Below are 14,654 nucleotides of genomic sequence, written 5' to 3'. Positions count from 1 at the left end.
CTCCATCATGGTATTGGCTAAAAGACGCACGTGGGCGTCTCTTGCACAGAAAAGAGGCATCAAAACAACTCGCAGACATGTGCGTCAAGTTACTAAGCGATAACCAACAGTGGCGGAAAAGCACTGTTACCTTCAAAATAAAAGCAAAAAAATTATCCGTGCTCAGAAACACAACATAGGGAATAACATTTAGAACTATAAAACAGCTATATTCTCACCAGCTACTATCCTTACAGTATCGAGTTCGTATTAATTATAGAAGTGTTATGGAATAAAAGCTTCCTAACATACTTGTCAGTTAAGGATACTTATTTTAGAATAACCGGAAATGATGTTCTGACGCTAGTGACTTGACACTGTTTGGCTAAATATGGAGAGTCATTTTCCCAAGCTACATTTTTTTTAAATTCACTTCCTAGCTTGGTGAAAAATAACCTTGCAAAGTTAGTTTTTTCTTTGGCCTAACGTTACACTTCCAACGGAAACATGACAACATGTATCTTTTAAGTTTATAGGTGTTTACGTTAGCTAGCCACATAAAGCTATGGAAAAACATCCATCACTAGGTAGCTAACAAGGCTAGCTAATGGACTAGCCATCACTACATTCCTAAGTATAAAAGTGCAATTTTTGGACCTTCTTCTGGGTTTTATACTCGTTGTATAAGCTTATGCTTACAATTTATAATTCATAATGCCTTTGTTTCGTCTGACCACGGTTTTAATTGTGGTTGGTAACGTTTGTGCCACTTGGAAAGACAAAAGTTGAACCCCTCCTCAACTAACTCAGGTAACACTCAGCTAGCATCTTTTTTGTCACTGTTTTCTATACAGCTCAATTGAACTGAACAGCAAATATGAACCACTTACACATATCATAGTGCAGGTCATATGATGTTCATTGTGTAACCCCTCATTGGTTAAGTTAGTTATTATCATGTTTTTTTCAGCGTGTAATTACATGCTTTCGACTCCACTTCGAGCGTTAGAACTATTAACGAAGCACTTATACTAATAAAGGACTGGCTTACCTAAAGCCAGTTGAGTAGCACTTGAAATGTTTGGCTCTATGAAACCTGATGTACTTATATGATTCTGTTTTCTTCAAGGTTGTGTCTTCCTGGTCGAATGTACTTATTGTAAGTCGCTTTGGATAAAAGCGTCAGCTAAATGCAATGTAATGTAATGTAATAATGTAATACAACTGCTGCATCTCCTGCTTATAATACAATAATGTTTCCTCACAGAGAGCACAACAGAGCCTGTTCTCCATGATGTGGATGTGTGTTGCTGTTTTCCTGCTGTGGCTGAGGTCAGGAGGATGCACAGAGAAGGCCAACACATCAGAATTAATAGAGTACACAGCTGCAGACTTCTATGAGAAATTGCATTCTGGGAAGATGATGTTTATCTATTTTGAGCATCAAGGTAGGCGCACAATCTTTTTACACATAAGAAGTACAAGCAACATCTCATAAAATATATATACTGGTATGTATTATTGTTCAGACGATGATTAACCAGAATTGTTTCATCCCTAACATAATTTGGGTTTTTTAGAGTTATTATTTAATAATGAAAACCATAATAATTGTTGCTCACAGTGTACTGTTGCACTTTTTAATAATTGCACAAAAGGACTGTAGGATACAGTATAATACTAAACCAAAAGGGTAATAACACATGAAAATACCTTAAAAATACAGATAGAACAGGAGTTGTTGATGCTTTTGAACCAAATTATCAATAATAACAGTATTTATCTGTCTCCAGTCTCTCCTACCATCTCTCTGTTCTTGCTGGAGTTAGAGAAATCTGCTGACGCACTGCAGGATTATGGAGTACTGGTTGGCAAGGTAACTGCATTTCTCTAGAGCTCCACCAACACATGCAAGTGGAGATTAAAGCTCAACGTTAATATTAACTACAAGATGTGCACATTTTTGTATCTTTTTATCCCTTCTGTTTAGGTCAACTGTGATAAGAAGCTGGTCCAGGCGTACTGCACACAAGAAAGGGAGCGCCACACAGCGTTTCTGTTCAGGTGTGTGGAGCACAGCAGTTGTTGATATGTCACAATACATTCAGTTGCATTGTATTGACATTTCCATGACTCTTTCTGTGACTGTGCTTTTATGGCAGAGGTGGTAAGGAGTTCCTGGGTTTTGATTTGGACACAGTGTTTGACGTCAACTCCATAGTGTCTGAAGTCCTGTTGTAAGTACTTGCTCATTTATATTGAGTGACCCAAAAATCTAAAATACATATCTTTCCTCTTACTTATAGCACCCTGTATCAATCTAGATGGTTTTGGTGTAAGTTGATGAGGGTTCATTCCTTGGTTCTTGCCAGTTAAAGGACATTTCTTTTTTCTTCCAGTGCCATTCTGCGTGAAGAGGTGAAGTACGTCCACACTGACACTGACCTGTTGGCCATGGAGAAAGCAGCCAGAGGGAAGAAGGATATCGTGCTGGGTTATGTTCGCAGTCTGGGAACACAAGGTATGGAAAAGAAGGAGAGGATGGATATATTTGGAGGGAAACTGTTAGTGATGCATTGGGATCAAAGACTGATTCATTGACTGATAGTGAATCTGGATACAGACACATACTGACTGAAGTAAATTATTGTATCCTTTCTGCTGATTGTGTCACCGAAGAGCACAGATCGATGATGGAGACAGCGTATGTCTACGGATCCAAATACCAGTTCATCCTCATTACCGGAGGCCCTGTTTTGAAGCACTTAGGGTACGTTCTTTTGCCTCTCTCTCTCTATGTGTCTGAGTCATATGCCATGGCCTTTGCAGTCACACAGTGTGATTCATAGAGGAGGCAGAGGAAAGCAGGGCTCATGATGAAGAATTATCAAAAAAATAGGCCTGATTTACCGATTTAAGCCTGGTAAAATTAGTAATCCTTCTCTCTGAAACATCCCTCTGATTGAATTTATAATGGTAGATTTTGGAGCTGCATGATTGGTGGCCCTTTCTACTACCATCATAAAATACATTAATCCATTAAGATGAGAGGATTAGGGTTTTCTGACAACTAGATATTATACCAGAGAAGTATTTACTGTGTCTGTTCTTCTCTCCTCAGCGTTGATGAGTCGTCTCCCTCCTCTCAGGTGTGGTTCCTCCACTGTAGAGTCCACAGTAAACTCCCGCTGAGCTCTGAGCGCTGCCCTCTGACCCGCATGAGGAAACCCCTCTCCACCCTCAGCCTGCACTCCTTCCTGCAGCTCATGGAGGCTCCACTAGTGGTGAGGATAGAGCCACTCTGGAATACTTTTTCTAAATTATAATTATCCAAATTCTGAAGAAATCAAACAGGCAGAAGTGAATTTAATGTATTTCTTGTACATAAGTGTATCATGTTTTTCTCTACTAGTCTGAAGTTTACGACGACCCCTCCTCGGTGCAGCCCCCCCAGTTCCCCTACCAGCAGACCCCGCAGGTCTTCCTGTTCTCTCGCCCTGTGACCAAGCAGCAGGACCTGGACACGGCCACCGCTCTGGCCTGGAGGCTCCGGGGCCTCGCCCTGCTGCTGCTCGTTCACAGGTAACAGGCACAGGTACCAATCACTGGTGGGCTTTTTGGTCATATTCTTCATTTGACTTTATCCCTGTGTGTGTTTATGTGTGTATTATCAGACAGAGTCCTGCTGTGAAAACCCCTGATGAATATAATGCTGCCTACAGGCTGCCTGAGAAGGTATGATGCCCACTCACAAAATAAGATTACTCATTATTTTGAAACAATGTGTGTCTTACACTTTTGTGGATGTGCTTTAAGAGTTCAGAGGTGAAGTATTTGACCCTAAACGACCACGATGAGGTGCTGGAGCTCTTCACAAATCAAGAGAAAGAGGAGGAAGATGAAGAGGACGACGAGGGGTGGCTGGAGGACGACGAGGTGGATTCACATTTTGGTAAGTGTTAGAGAATAAAACAGAAAGAAGGATAGAATAGAGAAGTAGACAAAGTTGATTAATCCCTCAAGAGGAGATACCATTTTTTTTTTGACATGTTTCTGTGTCTGCCTCAAGCCAAGCTGGACGATGAGATTGCTGCGTCCGTCTACGAAAACCGAGGCAACTTGCCGGACATGGACTCAATTACACAGCTGACCTCTGACAACTTCCACACGGCAGTATCTCAGAGCAGCCTGACGGTGGCGCTCTTCTACCTCAAATGTAAGCCACACTCTTCAGTGTTTCCCCTAGGTTTACTGCTTTCAGGTGCTGCCTGAACATGTGCTCTTTTATTAAATAAACGAAACGCTTTCATTTTAAGTTGTGAGTTTAGTGTTTTTGACCCTAAGAAACACTGACATGCATTCATCAATAACAATAATCCACAGCTCCTCTCTGCTCCAGAGGTTTTAAAAAATATATATCCCAATGCCACCCCCCCCCATACATGAAAATGAATGTAAGTGCAGTTTCTTCTTTCACCACCAGGGGATGCCGTTTCAATGGCTTTCCTCAGCTCCTTCATTGAAGTTGCAGAGAGACTTGAAGGTAAACAGGACACAATTAAAACATCTGCACTCCAGACCCAGTTTTGTCTATAGGAGAATGTCAGTTATCCAGGAATAAGGGTTATTTACCAAATGCCCTTTTTTGAAGCTTGTGTTTAGGTTGTTTTATTAGGTTTCAAGTGTTGCGTTCTGTTTTGTTACGGACACCTATCACTGAATTACTTTGAAACTGCCGAAAATAGTGACATCATCATTATCTTGATATGTGTCTGATTATTGAATCTCTTCAGGTTCTGAGGTGCAGATGAGTGCAGTGGACTGTGGCGAGTGGACCGACCTCTGCGCTGCTCAAAGCTCCCTCCCAATCCCCTTCCAGCCAATCACGGCCTTCCCCTGCGTCTTGCTGCTTCGCCCTAAGGAGCCGGCGCAGCTTTACAGAGGCATGCTGGGTAGTGAGGCGCTGCATCGCTTCATCTTGCTGTGAGAATACACAGACCTGGATTTATTGCCAATTTCAAGCAAAAAAATTATAAATCACCAACCTTTTTCTACTGGAAGAGCTTATTTTATATTCTAGATTGTTTATGCACTAGAGCTATCAGTTATTGTTCTATTTTTTCCATAGTTTAATAAGGTTGTTTTCTGTGTGTCTATCTAACACACGTGCATTTGTCCCTTCTCTAACCAGGAGCCTCCAAGCATCTCCCGTGCTGCTCTCTACCAAAGAGGAAGTGACATCATTCCTTCAGGAAGTGCCTCACCTTGAGCTAGCAGGCTATCATCCTGACAGAGTGATGGGACTGTTTAAGACGCAACTACACACAGGTAGGAAGCTGTAATTCTGTGTGTTGGTATTGGATGAGGATGACCTTTCGCGTTTTATACCGCTCAAATAAAACGTTAGAAGGATATACACCAACAATGTCAACAATAGTGGATCATTAGGCTTGTGACACCTGTGGCTGTGTTGGTGCTTGAGGTATCTGTGAGCCATGAAACCGGAAGTCTAGTTTGAGGAATACTAGTGTGAGGTTAAAAGCTTCTGAGACACAAATCACTCCATAACAGCTTAGCACAACTGTTTAGGACTGTGAAGTAAACAGCGGTGCATTTAGTTAAGTAATCTCACAAGAATGTGTGCCTGCACGTATTTGATTGGCCACCGCGGTGCCTAGCTGGAAGTCTGAGTGTTGTGTAAAATCTGCGAGATTCAGGTTATTTCTGCACCCCCGCTGACAAGTTTCAAATGGAAGAGAACTACTTTTTTAACACGGGAAGGAACTTGTCTCCCAGATCCAGGTTCACTGTCAGTAAATCATGTGATGCTGCTGTGTCCTGCTGCAGGCGTATCACTGTTTACTGAAGCAGCAAAGTCTCTGAGAGGAGAGATGTTGACCGGACTACTGACCAATGGGCTGGCAGAGAAATGGTAACAGCTCGTGTTATTAGTTTGTCCCTGACAGTTGTGTAACACATTCATTTCTACAATTTATTTTTGACTGGATTGGATACAACTCAATTCAGCATGCTACATCACTTCTACTTCTTCCAGAAAACAGATAGGAACAACAACAAACTGATGTTAAAAAAACACAGATAAAATGTGATCCCTAGTAATGCTAGTATGGGCTCCATCAAACACACAAATACGAAATGAAATGTCATTTTTACAATGTGTTTATGTCTTAATGCTTTGCTGTACAGCACTTTGAATTGTTGTTGGAATCTGCTTTATAAATAAACTAGCCTTGCCTTAAAAATAAGCTAAATATATGACCCTTATTGTGTGTGTTCTCCAGGGCTGCAGAGCACAGCATGGAGCTTCCTGCAGTGTTGGTGTTTCCATCCTGGAGGGCACACACTCCTCCCTCCACGCTGCCTGTATCCACCTCCTCTGAGGAGCTGCTCACACACATCCACTCTGTTCTGCTGCATCGTCTGGTAACCGTGTGATCACTCCTCTTTCTGGGATATAAGACATGTGTGCCTGGAGAAATACTAAACAATCTTACGTTATTTAGAGTTCAAACAAAGCCTAATATCTAGATCCATGAGTCTGGGAAGTTTGTGAAAGCCTGGATGGAATCATTCACAGCATGTCTCAGATAACAAGCTCCATATGTGGACTTTATTTTATACATTCACAGAGTCATGCATGACGTGTTTACATTTACTCTGTCAAACAAATACAATGATGTGGAAACTGCGATCTTTAATGCAGATGTTGCTCATCAAGACAAGGTCAGATCTCTCTTTGAGTGTTTACGAGTTTTGTTGCTGTGAAGGTAAACAGAAGAGTTGGTAAAGACAGGATTGAAGTTTTCAAATTGTACTTTTGAAACTTTTTATGTATTATAGTCCAAACAATACCAGAATGTTCCTTTAGATGGCACAATTGTCCTTGTTTCTAATGAGACTGGACTGCAGCAGGGTCAAACACTATACAGTTAAATCCATTTATGCAGCATGCACATCATCCTCTACTCACGCGCCACCGGCTTGAATATAAATAATCAGGATACATGTGTTTATTTCTTGCAAGAAAGGAAGTAGTCATCACATACAGCAATATGGTAGAACTGGTTCCCCAACCGTGTCCTTCACATGCTTACATTCAAGTTTTACAGTCACAAGATTGAGGCCCCCATCCATTGTCTCATGTGAATCTCCCTAGAGGTTAAACATCATGTTAAACATTTTCACATAGCTATCATATGACTATTACAGCGTAATATTCTTGGAGGTCAAACATCCTGCCACACACTGTCATACACTTGGACCTCTGTTACCATGCGCACTTCTGCTTTGAGCACTTTCTTTTCTTTTTTTTTGTAATCAATACAATAATTACTGCCGTTAAAAATGTTTTTCTGCTGATAAACTGTAATTTTTTTATATCTGAAATAAATGTGACTTCTCTGTTTTCTCTCCCAGCCTGAGCTGACGGTGGAGAACCTGCCCTCCTTCCTCTCTCTGGGTAAAGCCCTCCTCCTCCTCTTTGTGGGAGAGGAGGAGGACGAGATCGGGCGGAAGCAGAACCAGGCGCTGGTGGAGGAGATGAGAGGAGTGGTGGAGGTGGGAGGAGGGAGGATGGAGCAGTACCTGGCCTGCTGGATCCACCTGTACGTAACAAAATAAGCTCTATATTCACTCACAATGTATTCTCTATTTATATCCATTTTCCTGGTATGTGTTCCAGGGGCCGTACTCCAGCTGGTATGTCCGTCCTGGGGTCATACCTTGGCTCCATGCCCCCCCTCCCCGCTCTGGTCCTCACTCATTTGCCCTCAGGAGATGAGATCTATCAGTTCCCCCCCAACACGCCCATAGTGGCCTCCTCCGTCCTGCAGTGGCTGCAGAGGATCCAGGGAGGGGCTGTGTCAGCGGCAGGTAAGGAACAGGAAGTGCTGGAGTTAAATAAAGAAAAAATGGCAGAGGATATAGGAAAATAAATACTTGTTGTGTAACAAATCAAGCAAAATGTATAAAAGTACACAAAACAACAATAAATCCACGTCTGGAGTAATTAGGCAAATCTTAAACACCTGAAACTAAAAGCTTAAGAGACACGAAAAAACTATCATGGCTTTTTTCTGTGTCATTTCCTCTTTTTATTCACTCTAAAAGCTCTCTAAAAAGACTATAACTCTGCATTATGGCCTTTAAAGTGCCTGCTGTTGAAGTGCATCTGGATGTGTAATCTATAATGATTAGCCCAAGTATGCTTTCACTTTCTCACTTTTGTATTCCGTCTGCACTGTGAACAACACTTTACTAAGCCAGCAAATGCAGACAAAAGCAGACTTTGTAGGTGGTTTGATTTGAAGTAGTTCTCTTTGCTTTGGAGAGGTCGTCATGTCTCTCGCAGCAGGAGTCATGACGATGACGTTTTTAACTGCAGCAATGACCCAGTTATCCGCAGTGATTGCCTGCTTACCTGCAGTGATTAGGTGACTCCCCGCAGGGATGACTTTGCATTAAAGTACAAGTACATTTCCACTACGAAACTCTGCTGCATACATAAGATATCAAACAATTATTTCAATACCTCTTGACCCTTTAAACTTGAGCTATACACATTGTAATGTTGGTTGCTTTTATGACCTTTAACTATATTGTCTCTCATCTTAGGTCATGAAGGAGTAAGATCAGGGCTGTTTAAAGCCTCAAATGGAAAATAGTTTGGATGACATTAGAGAAGACGTACTAGAGCTTCGAATGATTTTACTTCCCCCATGTTTAACCTTCAGATGTCAAAATAAGACAAACACAGTAAGGGACTGTCATCAAATATTGTGATTCATTCACTTTTACCAGACTGAACTAAAAAGGATGAGGCGAGTAATGTGTCAAATTATATTTAAAATAGAATCAGAAATGTTTTTGTTCATTTCCATGGAAAGAAGAAAATGACCTCATATGGAAATAGTAAAAAAATAGCCTCCAAGAAAAGATAAAATAGACGTGTCAGTCCCATGTCTACACTCTCCTCTTACAGTGTATTTCCTTTATTTAGGCACAAATCAAATAACATATGCTCCATAGAGTGTAAAAGCAGACAATGACAGAGGGCAGGATCCAGCGAGTGGCTTCAGGCATGCAGGAGGCTTTGAGTCGACACGTGTATTGTATTGCACCTCAAAATGGTCTTTAAGTGAAGGTGATGATTGTTAGGACTTTAAAACCTCCACTGTCCAGAGCCATTAGCCCTTGACCTTTGAACTCTGCAGTGGGTGCAGGTGAGATGAGGCAGCGGTCTCGCTGTGACTCTTCTCCAGTTACAAAGTAACGCGTTACTGTAACGCAACTACTTTTTGCGGTAACTAATAGCATTACTAGTTACCTATTCCCATTAAGTAACGCCGTTATAGTTACTGTGATTTAAATGGGTGCGTTACTGCGTTACATTATGTGATGGAACTGAACCGAATCTCCCTGCAGATGTAACTTACAGGCGAATACAGTGATGTCCTCTCACAGTACCATGGAAAAGTGAAAGTAACCAGAGAGGAGTGATTATTGGTTAAAGCGGGGTAACATTTCAGGGTAAGCCAATCAGAGACAGAGTTGGCCGGGTCTTGCCTTATGGGGAAAATACACACACGAACACTTGCTAATGCTAACACACACACACACACACACACACACACACACACACACACACACACACACACACACACACACACACACGGCAACGCTCACCACCAGCACACACACACACACACACACACATGCACACACACACACACACACACACACACACACACACACACACACACACACACACACACACACACACACACACACACACACACACACACACACACACACACACACACACACACACACACACACACACACAATGGCAGATGCAAGTGTCAGCGAGAGCAGCAGCGCATTTGCAACTTGGAAATATAACCACTATTTTCAATTTGTGGGGATAAAGGACGCAAAAAATATTACGGTAAAATGTAAACTGTGTGCAGGACAGAAAGCATTGTCCACATCGAAAAACAGCAATACCAATCTCCTGAAGCACCTAACATGTACATGTACATGGGGCTATAAAACTAGTCGCCAAAGACCCCACCGTCTCAACCACCGGCAGTGACCCAGATGGAGCAACACCATCTAAACAGCCAAAAAACTATCTTTTTAAATCGCACTTTTGTGTTTTATTGTTCCACTATTTCATAATGATAATTGCTACAATGATGGGGAGTTGTGTTTTCTCTTACGGTGCCACAGAACAACACAAAAACTTGTATTTGTATTGTTATTATTTTTAAAGTAAAGTAACTTGTTGCTAGTTACTTTTATAATTTAGTAACTAACAAAGTAACTAGTTACTTTTTTGAGAGCAGTAACTATAACTATTACTAGTTACTTTTTAAAAGTAACTTGCCCAACACTGCTCTTCTCTGAGCACATACAGACCTGCAGTGTTTAGAGACTCATTTTCCACGTCCTGGGACTTCCTGTTTCCATGCAAGGCAGTTTCAAAACTCTTCTTTTGATCAGAAGTGTATAACTAATTGCGTTCGAGTTAAAAACAAATTGTTTAGCTGTAAAACGGTATCATCGTGTGCCTTTTGGGGCATTTAAAAGCTGCCTTTTGGGTTGATTCTCTGCCTTTCTTTCTTCTGTTCTGCTATTATTTAATATCTAGGAAATAATATATTATTTTTATCTTAATTACCTTGTAGATTATGAGTTATTTGTTTCATATTTATAACTGAATAACAGGTTAAAGGTTTTTTCTTTGCATTAGATTAAGGCTCATATCATCTTAAATCATGTTATATCCTGCCTTTTTTAAATAAAAAATTGTAGTACGTTCATCAATAATGAAAATAATTGTCGTTGCAGCCCTAAATAAATATTGCCGTTTCTGTGTGTCTCTATAGGGATGTTGGGGGAGGACAGCTGGCCTCCTGCTGTCGAGTTCCTGGACTTCCTGAAAATCATGGACGTACAGGAACCAGACTCCGCCCAGCAGCAAACTCCAGAAGAGGAAGAGGAGGAAGAGGATAGCAAGGAAGAAGATGTGGACGATTCCTCCTCCCACTCTGACACTTTTCACAATAACCCTCACTCTGAACTATAACAGTGAACTGGGACATTAAGTAAATGATTACAAAAATGTGTTTCTATTAATTCTGGGATTATTGAGATTGATTTTTTTTTCCCTACGAATTATATTGACAGACTGGAAAAGATATAGAAAAAACACACATAACAGGTAAAGGTGGGTACGACGAAAATATAATGTGAAGTTTGGAGTTAAAGTCGGTTTTATTATGACTTGACCCCCTCCTCAGGATATTTACACAAAGTTTCATTTCCTGTTTTTTTTACTGCTGCGGTTTGTGACTGATTCCTGGTGAACTGTGGTTTGACCTCAATAGCTGACAAGTCATTATTAAAGTTACAAAACCAAGCAACTCACATTCGTTTAAGCAAACGTACGCAAGTTCTGAACCTGAGGGGTGTAGCTTAGTGTGGAAATTTCTTATCTGTCATATCATAAGTGTATACTAATCTTACAGCTGCCTTCACTGTTATGAAATAAGATCATGCGTGGCAATTGCAATGACTTTAGGTAAGAGTTATTTATGTCCTGGAGTTATTCTGACGTTATTTCCCCGCATACCACCTCTTATGGTAAATCACAAGATGTCTGTGTAATTTCCCCTGCAGTTGGGATGCTGAACAAAACAGGTAAATTAGGTCCTGTTGAATTATTATGATGGTTTCTTATGTGGCTTCTGGGAACTGGAATTCAGATCAATGAGTCTTGGTTAAAAGGGTAACTCCATTCTGAAGCTGCGACTGAAGGATGGAAAGTGCTTTTGCGATTTAGATTGGATTTTCTTTTGAACCCATGTGAATCACCATCTTTCATTTTCAAGTACTTGCAGAATCAGAACCAGCTTTATTGCAAGGTTGGTTCACACACAAGGGATTATCTTTTGTTGTATAATAGTGGGTGCAGACCTAAACACGTTAAATAAGAGCAAATATAGAAATATAAAAAATCTATTATTAAATCAAATATATAAAACAATGTTTACAATACATATTTACAGAAATATAACCAATTATTGAGAAAATTGCAGTATATCTGTATTAAAAGTGGTGGTAATGTCAGTAAGAAATGTCAGTATAGTTTGTAAGTTGGTGTTTGATACTTTTAGGGCTTGATTTATTATACATAAAAATAGAGAAACATATATAAAGTAAACAGGAATTAAGTGATTTGACATACTGGCCACAATAAACAGAACACAACACTTCAGTCATTTTGACGTATACATTTAGGTATACAAGTATAGACAGGCCTTCTTGTAAAGTTTTTTCAATAACAAATGGTATCCCTTTCATTGATTTATTTTTGCTGATAAATATATATTTATATTACATTCCTAATCGTGCGAAACAGCGCCCCTCTTGGTACTAACGGGGTTTACATGTTAGCCAGTGTGCGTGGTGAAAAGACGACATTACACCATTACAGATGTCTAACGAATACAGGCCAGGTTTGTCAAGGTGATTAAAAAACTTAAAAATGTTAGAGACAATACGCTCATATGGCACTGCAAAACGTATGGAAACGTCTGAGGAAAAGAACGTGTGAAGTAAAGTGTGAAATGGCCTCACAAGAAACAAAACATGTAAGTATTATATACAATTAAGTGTTTCAGATAGTAGGTTTTTAATTGTTGGTATTAATTATGTCCCCTCTTTTGAGTTAAGCTAAGCTAGTTAGCTAGCTAGCAGCAGCCATGGAGAGAGAAGATGTGGAGTCCTGTCAACCAACAAAATGACTGTCAACATGGAAGCTTCACTTGAATGAAGGATGGGAGAAGTGATGCGGACGTCAAAAAACGTAAGTCAGACACACACTCTGTCTTTCTGTCTGTCCCTGTCTTACATAAACATAAACTATGGTCTTTGCTAGCTGTCTCTTGCCAGCTTTGCTAACCTAGCTCATTTCACTATGAGTTTGGCTTTGGCTTTTTATGTGTCCTTCACCTCTTTTTGTGTTAATGTTGATAACGTGAAAATAACATACTATACTATACTGAATTGCATTTGAATATTTTTATATATTATAGTTTTCCAATTTAGTATTTAATTGTTGCTGAGTCACCTGCTGACTATGTTACTGTCCGTAAGGCAAGGCAAGGCAAGTTTATTTATATAGCACTTTTCAACACAAGGCAATTCAAAGTGCTTTACAAAAAATGAAAGAGATTAAGAAAATGGCATTTAATATCAGTCAATTAAACATTAAAAGAAAAAAAGTACATGGATAAAAGTTACAGTGCAGTCTAAGATATGAATAGTTCAATTAAAAGCAGCGACAAAAAGAAAAGTCTTCAGCCTGGATTTAAAAGTAGTCAGAGTTGTAGCGGACCTGCAGGTTTCTGGGAGTTTGTTCCAGATATTTGGAGCATAATAACTGAACGCTGCTTTACCATGTTTAGTTCTGACTCTGGGGACAGAAAGCTGACCAGTCCCTGAAGACCTGAGAGATCTGGATGGTTCATAATTTAGCAGGAGGTCAGAAATGTATTTTGGGCCTAAACCATTCAGTGCTTTATAAACCAGCAGCAGTATTTTGAAATCTATTCTTTGACACACAGGAAGCCAGTGTAAAGACTTCAGAACTGGAGTGATGTGATCCACTTTCTTAGTGTTAGTGAGGACTCGAGCAGCGGCGTTCTGAATTAGCTGCAGCTTTCTAATAGATTTTTTAGTGAGACCTGTGAAGACACCATTGCAGTAGTCGAGTCTACTGAAGATAAAAGCATGGACAAGTTTTTCCAAATCCTGCTGTGACATTAGTCTTTTAATCCTAGATATATTCTTTAGGTGATAGTAGGCTGATTTAGTAACTGTTTTAATGTGACTGTTGAAACTCAGGTCAGAGTCCATGACTACACCTAGATTTCTGGCTTTATCTGTTGTTTTGAACATTGCACACTGAAGCTCAGTGCTAACTTTTATACGTTCTGACTTGGCTCCAAAAACCATTACCTCAGTTTTATCTTTGTTTAATTGGAGAAAGTTCTGACACATCCAGTCATTGATTTGTTCAATGCACTTACTCAGTGTTTGAATTGGAGCATAGTCTCCTGGTGAAATTGTTACGTACATTTGTGTGTCATCTGCATAGCTATGGTAACTTATTTTGTTGTTCTTCATTATCTGAGCCAGTGGTAGCATGTAGATGTTAAAGAGAAGAGGCCCCAAGATGGAGCCTTGAGGAACCCCACATGTCATATTTGTCAACTCAGATGTGTATTTACCTATAGAAACAAAGTTGTTTCTGTCCTTTAAGTAGGATTCAAACCAATTCAGAACTGTTTCCGAAAGTCCCACCCAGTTTTCCAGTCGGTCTAGTAATATGTTGTGGTCAACAGTGTCAAACGCAGCACTGAGATCTAATAATACTAACACTGAAGTTCTGCCACTGTCTGTGTTTAAGTGGATGTCATTAAAGACCTTTACAAGAGCAGTCTCAGTGCTGTGGTTTGGACGAAAGCCTGACTGGAACACATCAAAACAGTTATTTAAATGCAAGAAATTACTCAACTGTTGAAAAACAACTTTTTCAATGATTTTACCTAGAAATGGGAGGTTTGATATGGGCCTGTAATTGTTCA

General features: G+C 40.1%; 1 protein-coding gene across 2 annotated transcripts; it reads left to right on the top strand.

Annotated features, from left to right (window-relative positions):
* Window positions 1-355: 355 nt before the first annotated feature.
* On the top strand, window positions 356-11,575 carry txndc16 (thioredoxin domain containing 16). Of its 2 annotated transcripts, none has more exons than XM_034217096.1 (20): window positions 356-789; window positions 1,247-1,427; window positions 1,773-1,855; window positions 1,970-2,043; window positions 2,142-2,216; window positions 2,379-2,500; window positions 2,659-2,749; window positions 3,101-3,263; window positions 3,392-3,561; window positions 3,654-3,714; window positions 3,796-3,931; window positions 4,049-4,195; window positions 4,463-4,522; window positions 4,773-4,962; window positions 5,171-5,307; window positions 5,776-5,911; window positions 6,282-6,423; window positions 7,417-7,604; window positions 7,682-7,872; window positions 10,890-11,575. In XM_034217096.1, exons 2-20 carry the CDS (start codon window positions 1,271-1,273, stop codon window positions 11,087-11,089), a joined length of 2,523 nt encoding a protein of 840 aa, XP_034072987.1. In that variant the 5' UTR covers window positions 356-789; window positions 1,247-1,270; the 3' UTR covers window positions 11,090-11,575. The 2 variants fall into 2 exon arrangements, with proteins under 2 accessions (XP_034072987.1, XP_034072988.1); XM_034217097.1 differs by having other exon boundaries at window positions 5,827-5,911; window positions 10,890-11,134.
* Window positions 11,576-14,654: the final 3,079 nt, after the last annotated feature.

This window comes from Gymnodraco acuticeps, unplaced genomic scaffold (assembly GCF_902827175.1).
Source record: "Gymnodraco acuticeps unplaced genomic scaffold, fGymAcu1.1, whole genome shotgun sequence".
Classification (NCBI taxonomy): domain Eukaryota; kingdom Metazoa; phylum Chordata; class Actinopteri; order Perciformes; family Bathydraconidae; genus Gymnodraco; species Gymnodraco acuticeps.
This window is presented reverse-complemented; position numbering and strand designations above follow the sequence as displayed.